Source organism: Sardina pilchardus, chromosome 15 (genome assembly GCF_963854185.1).
Source record: "Sardina pilchardus chromosome 15, fSarPil1.1, whole genome shotgun sequence".
NCBI classification, from domain to species: Eukaryota; Metazoa; Chordata; class Actinopteri; order Clupeiformes; family Clupeidae; genus Sardina; species Sardina pilchardus.
In genome coordinates, this window is record NC_085008.1 from 28,481,396 (window position 1) to 28,498,743 (window position 17,348).

General features: G+C 41.4%; 1 protein-coding gene across 2 annotated transcripts; it reads left to right on the plus strand.

The window, feature by feature from the left end:
* The first annotated feature begins 1,445 nt into the window (after nt 1–1,445).
* On the plus strand, nt 1,446–16,964 carry LOC134102486 (ATP-binding cassette sub-family D member 3-like). 2 transcript variants are annotated; one of them, XM_062556595.1, is made up of 23 exons: nt 1,446–1,572; nt 1,834–1,861; nt 2,118–2,216; nt 2,378–2,466; nt 2,715–2,784; nt 3,047–3,144; nt 3,254–3,377; nt 3,584–3,640; nt 4,010–4,152; nt 4,325–4,394; nt 4,918–4,987; nt 5,513–5,610; nt 6,727–6,818; nt 7,098–7,189; nt 9,509–9,581; nt 9,759–9,822; nt 10,009–10,086; nt 12,081–12,146; nt 14,578–14,667; nt 14,946–15,065; nt 15,475–15,579; nt 16,071–16,127; nt 16,488–16,964. In XM_062556595.1, the coding sequence occupies exons 1-23, from the start codon at nt 1,454–1,456 to the stop codon at nt 16,563–16,565; spliced, it is 1,980 nt and encodes a 659-aa protein (XP_062412579.1). In that variant the 5' UTR covers nt 1,446–1,453; the 3' UTR covers nt 16,566–16,964. The 2 variants fall into 2 exon arrangements, with proteins under 2 accessions (XP_062412579.1, XP_062412578.1); XM_062556594.1 differs by having other exon boundaries at nt 1,448–1,572; nt 1,831–1,861.
* Nucleotides 16,965–17,348: the final 384 nt, after the last annotated feature.

Genomic DNA, 17,348 nt, shown 5'->3' on the forward strand with positions numbered 1-17,348 from the left:
ACTCGTGTGATCACGCATGCATTTACAGGCAAATTAGTAATTTTGGTGCAACACAAGACAGCATGTAGCGATGGGACAGCTGTGAATGAGTGCTTAATGCGGCTGCAGAAACGTTACAGATCCCATTGTCAGCTTCAACAACAAGAAAATAAATCTGAACTATTAGCAGAGAATGTACTAACTAGAACGCAGTATGCAAAGAACTTTTTCTTTTTCTTTTTTCTTAAAGATCCACTTTTATTTTATTCAAAAGATTCGGAATGTTTTACATTAGGCTACTTGAAGGCCCTAAGTTCAGGCTGCTCAAAGTTGTGCTTGCACTTTATATTTATTCTATTCAGAATAATTCAGTGTCTGTTGTCTGTTAACTTTCTTGAAATGTAGGCCTAGTAAAGACAACTACAGTATTGTTTTGCATTCAAGTATCATTCAAGTTAAGACTTTTTGGTATGTTACAAGCATATTACTTTGAAAACACTTGAAATGTAGCAATAAATTAAATAGGCCTAGAAATACACGCGTTATTGATTTTATTAACATCAGGGTAGCCTACACTATTTTGAGTGACAATTTAAGATTCGGACCTTTGCCGGGAGGACATTTTAGTAACTGGACCTCTTTGAATTTTAATTGAATACCCCTGGCCTAGATGAATTGGAGTAGAGATCATTTTATACTGTACTTGACCACTAGTGCATACAGAGATCGATTGTGTTACACCAAGAGCGTTTGAATAGTGTCCACTGGCTTCTCAAAGCCAGTGTGAAAGATAGCTTCTGTCATTTTAATATAGCGTTATTATATTGTTATAAGTGGGCAAATAAATTGCATACTCTGTTCTAACCGAACTGAATCAAATGTAGGCTAATACAGGCTACGTATTTACCCTATCCACTGAAACAAGCCTTGTTGATTGATTAAAGTGACATAAAAGCTGGTGTGAAGATGGAATGACATTGACACATACTGATGGAATGACACTGTTTAGCCTACATCCATGCAGTGCTTTATGGTCATAGGCCTACATTGCGTTTGCCATTACATGATATAGTAATAAAAAGGGTTTCTAAAATTATACTACTGTAACTGGGGGTTAGTTTTCAGCTGATCAAGCATGCTATTCTAGCAGCAGTGAGTTCTTTAAGGTACAGTAGCCTAGGGCTACATTGGCTATTCAAACCTTGATTAATAATGTGGCAAACAAATTAATAGGCCTAAATAAGATGCTGTATCCCCGTGTAGTGTTGCGTTCTGTGTTTATTGCTTTTTATTGAATGTTTTAACAAAATAAAGTAGGCTAGTTCTATTTCGTTAAGAACGAGTTCGTTGGCCATCAATATTGGCGATAATGGATGCTGTGCTGCTTGAGTTTCTGTGCCTCGCGGCCGCCGTACATCAACATCATTTACTACACTACAGTGCGCACTCTCTTCCTGTACCCTATCACCCAGTTATGGCGGCGGTCAGTAAGTACCTGACTGCCAAGCGATGTTCCCTGGCAGGTGCAGCAATCATTGCTTACTTTCTGTGTAAGCGGCGACTAGGACAAGGACATTCTCGAACGCTTCACAGGTGACACATGTTGTAGTGTTTGTAAGTTGTGGCGAATTGTGAAAGATGCGGCTGATAATATGCTACCAGTGTGAGCATCACAACGCGCCGGAAACTCAGCATAGCCTATCTCTGCAAACGCATTAGCTAAGCGAACTAATTTGTCTTGTTTCGGGAGTTTAGTATTGTCATTTGATTCTCTCTCTCTCTCTCCATCTCTCCATCTCTCTCTCCCTCCATCTTTCTCTCTCTCTCTTTCTCTCTCTCTGTTTCATTCAGCAGAAAGGGGGAGGCAGTTGCAAAAAGTGGGGTAAGTGACGTCCATTGTGGTCGGGCCGAATTAGAGGGAATTAACACATTCTAGCGATTCCATCTAGTTTCGTAAATGGATTAGATTCGTGAGGGCTTTGTGCGTTTGAAGGAGTGTTAGGCTTTGTTATTCAGCCTGTGTTGTTAGCATACTTCTTGTGTTATCCAATAAAAAGATGACCACTTTTCTCTTTCCGTATTGCCACATCTAATATATAATGTGCTGTTCATTCTCACGCTATTCATTTTACTTGTAGAAAAATGGGCTCACCGAGAGAGCAGCTGTCGACAAAGTGTTCTTCGCACGTATGTTACGGCTTATTAAAATACTTGTGCCTCAGCCGTTTTGCAAAGAGGTGAGTTCCACTAAATGAACCCTTCACCCATTCAGTCATTGTAACGCACAGTGATGCTAGAGAGGACAAATAGTGAAGTTCATAGTACAAGGTGTGTGTGTGTGTGTGTGTGTGTGTGTGTGTGTGTGTGTGTGTGTGTGTGTGTGTGTGTGTATCCCTAGGTGGGATATCTCCTGTTCATTGCTGCATTGCTTGTGGCAAGGACGTTCTGTGATGTATGGATGATCCATAATGGAACCATGATTGAGAGGTGAGCCTGCTGCACAGTCTGTCCCAGTGTGGGTGCCGGCACAAGGCGCTGTCTGTGACACACATCTTTGTGGTCCGACTTGCTCTGCCAGTCTTGGCCCAGTCTGGTTTTTCCAGTGGCCTACCAGAGACTTCCATGTTCAAGACCGTGTTCAAGATTATGCAACTGTTTCTTAATATAAGGGGTTCGTGTGTTGAATTGATTGATTTATTCTTTAATTGTATATATTTTCCATCTTTCGATTACAGTGCAATAATTGGACGCTCAACTGAAGCCTTCACAAGATACTTATTGAACTTTGCCACTGCTATGCCTGCTGTAAGTGTCCAGGCCATTGCACCATCTCATCTCCACCAAGCATATTAATCATCTTATAAGCACAATCCAAATAGTCCCCACAATAGCCACCTGCCATTTATCCATAATCAGTCAACTACAGCGTAATCTCTCCTCTGTGACTAGACAAGGTTCTTTAGCACCATCTAGTGGTATGACATGGTACGACAACATTCACAAGCGTTTGCGCTATAAACTGAAGGTGTTTACACTAAATATCTTCCATTTGCTTTGGATCTTTCAGATATCACTGGTGAATAACTTTCTTAAACTGGGACTGAACCAGCTAAAGCTCTGCTTTCGAGTGCGGCTCACGCACCATCTTTATGATGAGTACTTGAAGTCAGTACTGAATTCCTGACTTATTTTACATTATTTATTTCAATGCCATTCCTTGCCATTGTTTTGATTTGCCCCACGTTTCTCATGTGGGTCTCCTTTGCATTCCCAGAGGTTACACATACTACAAAATTGGCAACCTAGATAACCGCATCGCCAACCCTGACCAGCTTCTAACCCAGGATGTAGAGAAATTCAGCAATAGTATAGTGGACCTATACTCCAACATCAGCAAGGTAGGATATAGCACTACGGTGCTGTCTGTGCAATACACAGTGTGTGGGTCAGTATTTGAGCTAATTCTGACATTTGGTTTTGAGGTAAATTCATATATGAAGATCAGTTGTTGGGTGATTTGTGTTTTTTGTGGGGTTTTTCCCCTACATTTTCTTTTCCCGCTGTGGTATTCCTGTCATTCTTCTTCTTCTCTACTCTATTTCAGCCTCTTCTAGATATCTGCATATATGTCCTCAAGTTGGCTTCAGCAATTGGGTTTCAGGTAAGCTTGAGCACTGTACTGTATGTGAAGGAGTGTCTCTGTATGCTAGGACCCCGTCCATAATGTATAAGGATGTGACATCAGCACTGCTATATATATGTATGTCTTCCTGTTAGTTACCAAAAAAAGAATACCTCTATACTGTACCTCTAAAGTATATCTGGCTGGTCTTTACCTTATCAACAAGACCGTTTTTGAGTTTATCAACTAACAGAGTTATTCAGAACAAATCAAACCAAAAGTGTTTTCAGCAGTTATTAACAAATAATGCAAATAATGAAATTATTGATAAACCTACTCATTGTCTTTTAATAACATTTGTATGTGTGTGTGTGTGTGTGTGTGTGTGTGTGTGTGTGTGTGTCCCAGGGTCCTCTCTACATGCTCAGCTATCTCGTTCTCTCTGGCCTGGTACTCACCCGCATGCGTCGCCCTGCCAGTCACATGACGGTCACAGAGCAAACGTTGGAGGGGGAGTACCGCTACGTCAACTCTCGCCTCATCACTAACAGGTCTCTCCTCTGCCCTGGATCTTTAATAGATAGATAGATAGATAGATAGATACTTTATTGATCCCCAAGGGGAAATTCAAGAATCTACCCCCTTCTCCCTCTGTGTCAGACTCTCACTCCTTCCCTTACAGAAATGCTTTCTAATAATACATGTTCCCCTCTGTATTTCCAGTGAGGAGATTGCTTTCTACAATGGCAATGCCAGAGAGAAGGAGATCATCCAGACCACTTTCCAGAAGTTGGTAAGAATGGTTATTATGGGTCAAGCTAATACAAATACTTAACTCATTTTAACATTTTTGTTGATATACTGTAAACATGCACTGTTGACCAACATTTACCTGTAAAATTATGCTGTCAACTATGTGGCTAGTTAGTTATCGAGTTCTTAGTTTAGTCGAAGTTTATCATCCAGTATTGCTAACCAATACATGGGCACTTTGACCTGTAAAAACTAGCTCTAGAAGGACAAAACATTGTCATTTTGTCCTTTACACTTTAAATTACAGATCAGTAATAAGTGAGTAATGTTATGGTAATATGCAATTTCATGGTAATAATATTTTTAAACCACATATTACAAATAATTAATGTGTAATATCTAGACAATTTCTGTGTATTTATATTTATATTTATTTATTTATAAAATTGATTATTAATTAGTCATTGTTTATTCTGTCTGAGTTAAGGTTTGTGTTGTGTGTATTGGGATAGCATGACGGGATGTAAACATAACATTCTCTCTGTTGTTGTTTTTTTCTTTAGGTCAGCCATTTGCACAGCTTCATTTATTTCCGCTTTTCAATGGGATTCGTGGACAGCATAATTGCCAAGTGTGAGAATATGTCACACACACAAACACTCTGCAGTGACATGTCACTGTGATATCATCTTGTGAAGCTGCATTATAAAACTTTAAGTGTTTTACACCTACTCCAGTTCTAAGCCAACGTAAATATTTCACCCAAAGAATGGCTGTGTGAAATGATTCACATTATAAATATGCTTATTTTCCATATGACAATATCTTTGTCAACAAAAGATCACAACATAGAGACTACCTACTCCATCACATCTGACCCTCAACCTTTATCCTGTAACCTGTCTGTATGACAGAGTATACTGTTGTTTCAAAGCATCTGAAACAAATGGACAAGAAGCATAAAATATGTATTTACAGGCTTACTGGCTTTGCTGCTCTGACCCACATCAATGAGACTGTAGAGATTCAGTTGAGTAGTCACTCGGGTTGAATAATGCAGCTTTAAACTGGATGGTGGTTAGAGCTGATGATATGAAGGAGGTTCACACCTAATGGTTGACTGTCCACTGGCTGGTTTCTGTACTCCTCCCGCTACAGACATCGCCATGGTGGTGGGATACCTGGTGGTCAGTAGACCATTCCTGGACCTCTCCAACTCTCGCCATCGTCACAGCACACACTCTCAACTGCTGGAGGTTAGTGTAGTGGACACACACACACACACACACACACACATATATACACTAATGCATATCTCACAAAATGTATAAACACTTAAACCATTCTCCGCACACCTCACACAATACGTACACATTAGATAATACGGTGTGCTGATATTATCGGCTGATATAAGCTATTTGCTGATCTATTGGTATCGCCATTTATAGCATTAGTAACTGATTGTTATATTTAAATATTCAAATTAGCTAATAGGAATAGAGTAGCACACAATGAAAACATAAGTCATATTAGAGGATTCTTCAACAACACACTGTTGGGCATAATGAAAAGCACTCTCGTCTTTAGTATGCTTTGCCATAATACTAAAATAGTTCAGATTGTAGAAAGTTCTTCACATGCACAGAAATATTTGCAGAAACACATGCATGCTGTTGAAACGTTTTTTTTCTTTGTTTTGCACTAAAGAAGTCAGTGCAACATATGCACAGCAGATATATTTACATCGGAGTGAACAGAAATATGCTCACAAAAAAAAAACTAAAAAAGAAAGAAATGATATAGAAAACGTCTTCCATTTTTGTTGTAAAAATGTGCTCACCTATGGTCTTTTCATAGAGCTTACTTCCTGATTAAAGTGGTAAAAATTAACCATTGAAGTCTTTGGCTACATGGCACATATTTTGGTCAATTAGCTCATATAGTGTGATTTTGAATGCCATTGTTTTGAAATGGCAAACATTGTTACTTTATACATGATTGTCGTGTCTTATGCAGAGAACCCTGTTCAGTGAATTTAAAAAGTGCCATTGTGCTTAGACTTTTGGAGACTTGAGAAGAGGTTTTGCTCTCTTGTGTCAGTTTAAACAATTGTGCTATGCATGTCATTTTAGTGTTAACACAATGTTCTACCTTTATCAGCACTTTTCAATAACGCTAAATATTTAAGTACATTTTTATATTACACGTTTGTTAAAAATGAATACTTTTTGGCTTAAAAAAATCCAAAATCCTCAAATATCGAAATCAGTACAGTCTTTAAAATCCCATATCGGTAGGGCTCTAATACACACACACACACACACACACACACACACACACACACACATTTAGCCATGCATTTCTCTCCACAGGAGTACTACCAGAGTGGCCGGATGCTGATCAGTTTGGCTCAGGCTCTGGGTAGGATGGTGCTGGCGGGCAGGGAGATGACCCGACTGTCTGGGTAAGGGCTCATCCTCATGTGACCTCTGACCTCTAACGCCAGCCACCTCCATTAACTCCTCTGCTATGTGTGTGTTTGTGTGTGTGTGTGTGTGTGTGTGTTCGTGTTCCATTGGCTCCACTGATGTTCCCTCTATAGATAGTTTTTGTATTGCTCGCTTAAAGCATGGGGTAGTTCAGACAAAACAGTGTGTTTTTTGTTTTTGTTTACTTAGTATGGTGTGGTGTGTGTAGTCGTAGTTTTAGTGTATCGATGAGCTCATTTCCCTCTCTGTTTCAGTTTCACAGCACGCATCACTCAGATCCAGAAAGTTCTGAAAGACCTGAACCAGGGCAGATACGAGCGCACCATGGTCTCCCAGCAAGCCAGAGGTTAGTGTGCCCTTACGTCATGAAACGAGTCGTTCCATCAGTTCTCCCCTTCATCCTGAGTCTCACTGCTTGCTGCCTGCTTCATGGCCTCAGTGAAAGGCTCATCATGAAGGCTGCCCTGTTGGTGATGTGTTTTGTCCCACGAAGATGACTCTGTTGATGATTTAAGGCTTAAGGCTTCAGTGGTGCCTGGCCTGCCGCTGTGTGAAGTCCTGTATCTGTAGCACAAGGAATTGAGCCTCATTCTCTCCAGTGTGTGTCTGAAGTGACTGCTGGTGATCTAGCCTGGCACACTGTCAATATGTCTCTTATCTTGCCTGTCCCTCCTCTTACTCCAGCACAGCTGGTACTCAACCCATCCCATAACCATGGCAACATGTCTCTTATCATGCCTGTCCCTCCTCTTACTCCAGCACAGCTGGTACTCAACCCATCCCATAACCATGGCAACATGTCTCTTACTGTATCATGCCTGTCCCTCCTCTTACTCCAGCACAGCTGGTACTCAACCCATCCCATAACCATGGCAATATGTCTCTTATCATGCCTGTCCCTCCTCTTACTCCAGCACAGCTGGTACTCAACCCATCCCATAACCATGGCAATATGTCTCTTAATATGCCTGTCCTTCCTCTTACTCCAGCACAGCTGGTACTCAACCCATCCCATAACCATGGCAACATGTCTCTTACTGTATCATGCCTGTCCCTCCTCTTACTCCAGCACAGCTGGTACTCAACCCATCCCATAACCATGGCAACATGTCTCTTACTGTATCATGCCTGTCCCTCCTCTTACTCCAGCACAGCTGGTACTCAACCCATCCCATAACCATGGCAATATGTCTCTTATCTTGCCTGTCCCTCCTCTTACTCCAGCACAGCTGGTACTCAACCCATCCCATAACCATGGCAATATGTCTCTTATCATGCCTGTCCCTCCTCTTACTCCAGCACAGCTGGTACTCAACCCATCCCATAACCATGGCAACATGTCTCTTATCATGCCTGTCCCTCCACTTACTCCAGCACAGCTGTTACTATATCAGAGACATTACCCACAATGCTTTGGTATTCCATAGAGCCAGACTGATACCGATTGATTTGATTATTACATTGATTTTTGTTTCATTCCGTCACCCACCGCACTGGAGCGGATACAGGTTTCTCAAGAATCGTAGGGCCTAGGATGACCACATCGTTTTTGTATGTTGGTCTCAAGGGATCATCTCAACCCATCCCATAACCATGGCAAAAATCTCGGAATTCCGTTCGCGGGGGGGCCATACAATAGATTACTGTAATAGATGTGCACGTTTAGTGACTCTACACCAATTGGCCAGTAGGTGGTGGACTTTCTACTAGTGCTGTGGTCTAATTCAGTCTAGGCATATGCAACATAATTACAGATTTTCACAATTGCTAGAACACCTTTTTCAAAACTCTCTACCTTTTTCTCAAAACTGTGAACACAATCACCTCAAAGCACCACAAAACACTCAAAACACAGGGTAGGGTGTATGGCTCCTGGAGGAATGTTTATTCATTCTAATTTAAAAAATAAAATATCACAATGGAAATAAAGAATAAGGATTTTAAAATAGAAATAGTCTCTATATGAAGAAATAAATCAATACTGTAATTTTGTAAGTGAACAGAAAGACAGGCCGATACTGTACAGAATATGATTTGTACTGTGAAGCCACAGACTCTGATAGTAAGTTTCAGAGTAGGTATCTGTAATATTGTACTGTGTCTGAATTTACACTTACTTGGACATACTGATATCTCAGCTCTTTCATTCTCTCAGAGTTGCGCTCAAAGGATAGTACAGTAAGTGTACAGTAATAACGGACTTTCAGTGATTACTATGATGTACGCTATTCCTGTTTTATAGTCTGAATTTTTGGATTATTGAAGCCACAGAGAAACTGCTGATTTTGGGTTGGACTTGAAGTCCTGCTTCTCTCATTGGTATTCCATGAACCAGAACATGGTCAATGATTGTTGCCCAGATTTCATCATTTACAGTATTGCAACTCATGGGACTCTTCGTCTTTCTCTTCCTCCTCTTCCTCCTACCTGCACCTTCCTCTTCCTTGTACCCCATCTCTACTGTAACACACACTTGTCCCCTGCGTCTCTGGGTTTTGTCCGTTGTTGATATGAACCTCCAACCAGCCTGTTTCAACTCTGAACTGACTTATATTGTTCAGGCATTTGAGAATTTGATTCAGAGAATAGGGTTTAGTGTTTGAGGAACTGTGAAAAACTGTAAACGTCATGATAATCTGTGTTGTGTGTGTGTGACATTTTGTAGAGACTGGAGAGGCCGACAGAATCTCACTGGTTCCTGGAAGTGGGACCATCGTACACTCTGACCACATCATCAGGTGGGTGCCATGTGGGATGAAGTCATTTACTGGAATCTGACCAAGGGAGGAATGTTTGGATTTACCATAGGCATTGCAAACTCATTTACACACGCGCACGCACACGCACACGCACACATGCGCACACACACACACACACAAACAGTGATGATGACGCAGCTCTATGTATTTTTTCAGGTTCGAACACATTCCTTTAGCAACCCCTAACGGAGATGTCCTCATCAGAGATCTTTCCTTTGAGGTAATGTCAGATGTCGTGCAAGAAACTACACAACTCTGCTGATGTAACCTGTTGAGAACTATAGCATCAGATCAACCCTTAATGTGTCATCACCCTGTGCTTGTTGCCGGAGTTCTGAGGTGCATGTTGGTATGGAATCTGACTGTGACCTTTGACCTGAACGTTGACCTCTGTGTCTTTCCCCAGGTGACCTCCGGCACTAACGTACTCGTGTGTGGACCTAACGGCAGCGGGAAGAGCTCTCTGTTCCGGGTTCTGGGAGAGGTCAGTGCACAGTATTACTGTACTCAACTCTCAACTTTGATGTTCTCGCTTCCTGTGACTATTCTACTACACTATTCTACTACACTATTCTGTCACCCTCTCCTGATGTGACTAGTTTGGACCCGCACAATCAGGGCTCCGCTTCTACAAAAGTGACCTACATTTTTGCAAAACCACCATCGGTATGTCGCAACATTAGCTCAAATATCGCACCAGTGTTGCAACTCGTCACTTCCAGCATTCGAACACTGTAGTTCCACAAAGTTGTTGATGATGCGGCGATACATATCATTGGTGGAAACGGTGTACCCTGATAGCCCACACCCTAGACCACAGCCTTTGTCATTGGCAGCATTTCTCTTATTTAAACCCAACATATTCCATTGTCATCAGCAAAAACAGTTTACTTGTGTCGACCAATATTTGTCATTATTAAATCATTACATCATTAAATGTATAGCCTACCATGGCAAATTCCAGGATATTGCTGAAGTGTGCTACCTGTCTGGTGGCTCTACGGTAATGTGTGTGTGTGGGGAGAGGGGGGGTACATAAAGTATGTAGTACATTATGTACATCAAGAAACCATTAGGCACCAATAATCATTTTAAATGAAGTTGCACAGCTATATTTGGTATTTCCACGCGTCACACCAGTAAATAAGAAAAGTGATTGCGACAGAAATTTGGCAACTACACAGATGGACCACTGGTCCCATACAGTAGGTCACTCCCCTGGAGCAGAGGTCAGAAGGAGTAACGAGGAAGCATTTCTTAACCACATGCTAGAATGATGACCAACAGGATGAGCTGAGTAATGCATTATGGAAACAAATTTACAAGGAAAATTACTCTTAATTTACGTATACTTAATTACACCATTAATGTACGTGCATACACACACACATACACACACTAGCTTCTATTAATTTCATCTGTGGTTGTGGTTATGGTTATGGTTATGGTTATGGTTATAGTTATTTAGCAGTTATTTATTTGTCCAAAGCGACGTACAAATAAATAACAATACAAATTAAATTAACAGTGAACAATTACAAAATAAGGAGAATAGCAATATTATCAATAAAACTGTATAAAACAATCATTTTAAGCACTAACCTAATGAGAAATAAAACAATGAATATGAGAATAGCAATGAAATAAGTCATTCAATCAATTATATAATAACAATAACTATGGCATGGTAAGGCTAAATTTAAGGACAATAGCAAAAATAAACATCAAATTCTATCAATGGACAAATTATAACAAAGCAATACTATCATACAAACCATAACACATAACAAACGCTCAAAAGACTAAGTGCATATTAAACAAATATGCCTTAAGACCCCTCTTAAAAGATCCAAAACTGTTGCTGGAACGGAGAGCACTGAGCAACTCATTCCACCAACATGGAACCACTGAAGAATAGGATCTACAATTTGACCTAGCATGTTTGGTTGATCGACATAACAGACGCTCCTCAGAAGATCGCAATGGGCGGTTGGGTTGGTAGCTGGGAGCAGATCCAGTCAGTGTCCTATAGGCCAGAGTGAGAGATTTAAATTTAATTCTGGCTACTATAGGGAGCCAGTGGAGAGTAACTAGGAGAGGGGTTACATGTGTCCTCTTTGGCTGATTGAAGACCAGTCGTGCCGCAGCATTCTGAATCAACTTTAGTGGTCTTAGTTAATACGCAAGCAGGTAGGCCAGCTAACAGGGAATTACAGTAGTCCAGCTTGGAGATCTGTGCTGTGATGACCTTTGACTCTCTCTATAGCCCAGAGTTTGACAGAAAACCAGTGTCCAATATTCACTGGAAACTGAACAAAAATATCATCATGACACTAATTCACAGGAATAAGAGTTCAGTCAGTTCATCTCCTCCGCGTACAGTAACTGTCACGATGACTTAATTTCTGTTTGTGCAATACCCGGTGGTTGGGTCAGAGTTGATTCCTCTTTCTGCACTTTCTGTGTTTCCTTCTGCAGCTCTGGCCTCTGTTTGGGGGCTGTCTGACCAAGCCCGAGAGGGGCAAGCTCTTCTACGTCCCTCAGGTAACCATGACTAAGCAAACCGAGCCTAAACACATTCACCAAAGATTGTCTAGTTGCTACTGTAAGATGAATCATAAAGGGGTTTTTCATTGGAACGAAATGGCACCACTTCCTGCCTCCTACAGGGGCGTGATCAGTGACAAAATAATCAGTGTAGAACGGTGTAGAAGCAGCAGAAGCAGTGTGCTGTTGAGAACAGGCGGCCTGCGCTATTAGCAGAGACAGAGACAGATCGCGAACAAAGTTATTTTTCTGGACAAAGTTATGTTTTTATCTCGTTGGAAAATACGATTTCAATGTGGGAATGTTAGAAAGACATGTTTCTTGTAGAATATGGGTTTGTTACTTGCATTGCTGAATGTAGGGCTAAGGGAATGGTCATAATCCGAGATAAGGTTTATTTCTCCCATAGAAATACATTGACACCGGATCTCCCGATTGCCTCCTAAAGGGGAGTGGCAGTCGCGAACCCTACGTCACAATGAAACCAGAATTTACCCTCTTAAGAATCGTCTCACTTTATAAACCGTCTCTGCATTCACCCTCTTGCACACCCAGACCATTGTTATACTGTAGATAAGCCAGGCACATACGGAAGTGGTCCGTTTGTGTTGCATATGCTGAAACAATTCTGCCCTACAAAGGCTAAGAGCAGTATCTGCACTTTTTCCAATTTTTTTTTTTTGCACTAATAAGAAGTGCCGGATCTGCTCTTCGATCTGTTAAAATTTCATATGGCTACCTAATACATTTCTTAGATTAATTTGCATTTTTAGTTTGCAGTTTGTACAGAAAAGTAGAGTGAAACCAAGGCAGATTGCAGTATCCACATAAATTGCATTGATTTCACTTGCCATTACTGCATTCTGCCTTGGTTTCACTTGCCTTTGCCATTACTGCATTCTGCCTTGGTTTCACTTGCCTTTTATTCTATTTTTACATAAATGTGTATAAATGACAGAGTTATGCCATTGATAAGGCATCAAGAAGCATATCTTCACTAAAAATGTAGTAAATACCTCCTCAATTAATATAAAAACTGAGTGATTATGATCACTTGCTACACTTACTGCAAAATGTTATTGAATGGCCATGCAAGTATAAGCAGTAATGCAAAGGCAAAGCGCAGTATAGCCTATAACATTACCAAATTTTGCATTAATGTCAAAAAACAAATGGTTTAATATTCAGCTCACTTTGATCTATCTAATGATACCCTTTGTTGTTGAATATAATTTTATGCTTATACTTGATGTAAGAAAAACACAAAAAGCTGTTTTTCTCAGTTTGACATTTTTGCTGATACTGCTCTTAGCCTTTGTAGGGCAGAATTATCTTCCATTATAGACTGTTTCAAGAGAATTTCATTATCAGTGTCATGGTTGTTCCCACACGGTTTCCGTTTTTACATTCCATATGTTAGCGGAAGTAGTTTGGGAACAAAATAGAACGTTTAAGCATTGTTTTTGTTTTTCTTGTTGACTTGTTGAAGAGCCTGTAATCAGTGGAACTGTCATGGCAGACATGACAGCGATGTGTACATTTAGGGGAAAAAAATTGACCCGTCTTTTAAAGATGTTTTTACACACCACGTGCCCAGTGTAGTCTGCCCGTTACACCTACTGTACCCCAGCACCAAGTCCCGTTGGCACACTCCAGTTGGGCTGCAGGTGAACTGCAGGTGCGAGCCGCGTGTAGCTGCACCAAAGATCTTTCATTACTGACAAGATAGAGCAACATAATGCATCTCTATGGAAGATCCTTCATTACTGACAAGATAGAGCAACATAATGCATCTCTACGGAAGATCCTTCATTACTGACAAGATAGAGCAACATAATGCATCTCTATGGAAGATCCTTCACTATTGACAAGATAGAGCAACATGATGCATCTCTATGGAAGATCCTTCATTACTGACAAGATAGAGCAGCATAATGCATCTCTATGGAAGATCCTTCACTACTGACAAGATAGAGCAACATAATGCATCTCTATGGAAGATCCTTCATTACTGACAAGATAGAGCAACATAATGCATCTCTATGGAAGATCCTTCATTACTGACAAGATAGAGCAACATAATGCATCTCTATGGAAGCAAAATTCGAGCAGTTCCTGTCTGCTTAAAGAGGCGTGTCGCAAAGTCGTCATAGTGGGATATCGATCTCTGTCAGATTGGCGAGCAGTTTAGTTCGAATGTAACGTCACTTTCTAGGTCTGCTTAAAGGGGGATTTCGCCCCCCCTCCCCAGAACGCGGAATTGTTTGAACGTTTGCGCCTCTCGCTCCGCTGTAACCCTCTGTGGCTGTACTGACGCGCCGCTGTGTGCTGCCGTGTGTGGCTGTACTGACGCGCCGCTGTGTGCTGCTGTGTGTGGCTGTACTGACGTGCCGCTGTGTGCTGCTGTGTGCTGCCGTGTGCTCTGCAGAGGCCGTACATGACGCTGGGGACGCTGCGCGACCAGGTGATCTATCCTGACACGGTGGAGCGCCAGAGGCAGAAGGGCATCTCTGATCAGGTACAGCGCCAGCGCCCACAACAAGGCTTATTGTATTGGCTGAGTGACAGGTGTAGTGTGAGTGTATGGCAATCTGCAGATATTAAGAGAGTGTGTGTGTGTGTGTGTGTGTGTGTGTGTGTGTTTTCATATGTGTGTGTGTGTGTGTCTGTGTGTGTTTTCAAACGTGTGTGTGTGTGTGTGTGTGTGTGTTTTCATATGTGTGTGTGTGTGTGTCTGTGTGTGTTTTCAAACGTGTGTGTGTGTGTGTGTGTGTGTGTGTGTGTGTGTGTGTGTAGGTGCTGAAGGAGTTCCTGGCTGCAGTGCAGTTGGAGCACATTCTCCAGAGAGAAGGGGGCTGGGACACCCAGCAGGACTGGATGGACATCTTGAGTGGCGGAGAGAAGCAGAGGATGGCTGTGAGTGGGTCATCCTGTTCCAACTGTTCTGTAGTTTTTATTCTTTTGATGGTTTTTTTTGTTGAGTTTCATACTTTGAGAGCAAATATTTACCAGAGTCAAATCCCTCATTTGTGAACGCGTACCTGGCCAATAAAGCTGATTCTGATTGTGCTGTTGCCCAACTTAACTGCCATTCATGTCTTTAGACTCTCTACTCATTGTAAAGTGGCCCGTACTCAAACACAAACAACAAGAACAAGTTCCTTTTTTTTTATATCAATGGCTATCTGTGAGCTGTGCTCAGTTGTGTGTTGGGTGTGGACACTATGTGGTTTTGAGATGCGTGGTGGGAGGGTCATCAGTCATAGGAGAGTGCAGCTCATTTGAGGCCACCTGTGAGTAACCCGTGAGAATGTTGTCTTCCCAGATGGCCCGTCTCTTCTACCACAAGCCCCAGTTTGCCATCCTGGACGAGTGCACCAGTGCAGTGAGCGTGGACGTTGAGGACTACATTTACACGCACTGCAAAAATGTACAGTACATATGTTTATTACCAGCAGTACTACATGACAATTAAAGGGCCGTTCACACCAAGATGGATAACTGTAATGATAACTGTAAACAAATATCGTTCTCGTTAATATGAATGATAAGGTTTACACATAAACTATAACGATAATGACACGAAGAACGATAAGGACGATCACTTTTGCGAACGATAAAAAGCTAACAGCCAATCAGAACCCATAATATGTTAGCCATGACATTCATTAACACAAGGATTTCTTGTGTGCGTGTGCGTGTGCGTGTGCGTGTGCGTGTGCGTGTGTGTGTATTTGTGTCTGATGGAAGTTTATGTCTCTGGGAGCCAGATGAGTGTAGTGGGCGTTGAGGGGATTGTTTGTTGTCTTGTGTGTGTGGCGAGTGGATTTGTGTGTGTGTGTGTGTGTGTGTGTGTGTGCTTGCTTTTGTTCTCTGCTGTGTGTGCTCAATGGATGTGAGCCTGTGTTCCTCTGTCCTCAGGTGGGCATCACTCTCTTCACCGTCTCTCATAGGAAATCTCTATGGAAACACCACAGGGTGAGCCCTAGCCGCTCTGTTAGCACAACACACACTCTTTTTCTCACTAGTTGTTTCCTCACTGGTGTGCTGCATTTTGTTCCACAGTATGAGAGGTGTTAGTTTTGACTTCCTTTGAATGTGATGTGTTACTGTGACATTCTATTCATGGGTTTCACCAGCTCCCTTTCCACAGGTGTATCAAATCAAGCACCTAGATTATGAATGCAGACTGTATGGTGCTTGATTACTGTAATACACCTGTAGAAAGGGACCTGATGAAACCCATGAATATGAAGCTGTCATCATTTAATGTCATTTCAACTACACACACTGAGCGGACATGAAAACCGAGCGGTCTGTTTTGTTGATATTCTGCAGTACTACCTGCACATTGACGGGAGAGGGGGCTATGAGTTCAAGCCAATCACAGAGGAGACAGTGCAGTTCGGATCCTGACACCGTCCGGTGAAGGCCCGTAATCAGAGGACTGCAGAAGTTCTACCCATCCATGCGTTCAGCAAATCAGCGTTTTAAATGACCTCTACTTTATCTGTACTGAAGTATTTTATTACTGTTTAGGAAGTGATTCATGTGTGCCTGCTGAAACATATTGGTAAACTTGGAGATTGAAAAATGCCTTTACTGATGATTAAGTACACAAATGTAATTACTGAAACCTTTAGGCACAAGTGGTGAATAACGCCTTATCAAATGGACTTGTTAGTATGTTGATCTTTTTTAAGTTATGTTTTTATAAAAGGATCAGTGCACTGTACCTGTTAATGGACAGACAATTCAGAAGCTGTAAAGATGATCTAAGTATTTAATGTATATGAATATATGTATATAATGTTACATTTCATGTTTTTGTCTGGTTCTTCCTTCATTCAATACCGGTACTTCAACCTTTTCCTCAGAATATGTAATATAACATCTTTTACTCACTTTGGATCTCTGGGCCATATGTATGTACACTTGCGAACGCCAACCCTCAGAAACCGCACATTCTCATACTTATGTTAACGTCATATTTCTCTTTATATCAGATAAACAGCGCCTTTCTCCGAACCCCCTACTGCAATTTGCAGAGGTTAACAGCTGAACGGCACTTCAATCAGTAGCACAGTTGAATGAAGTTAACTGATGATATGTTTATCATCATGAAATAATACAATTCAACAAACAGGAAGATAATGAAGATCTGTAGTTCTACTCAAACTAGGCAAGACTGGTCAAGTC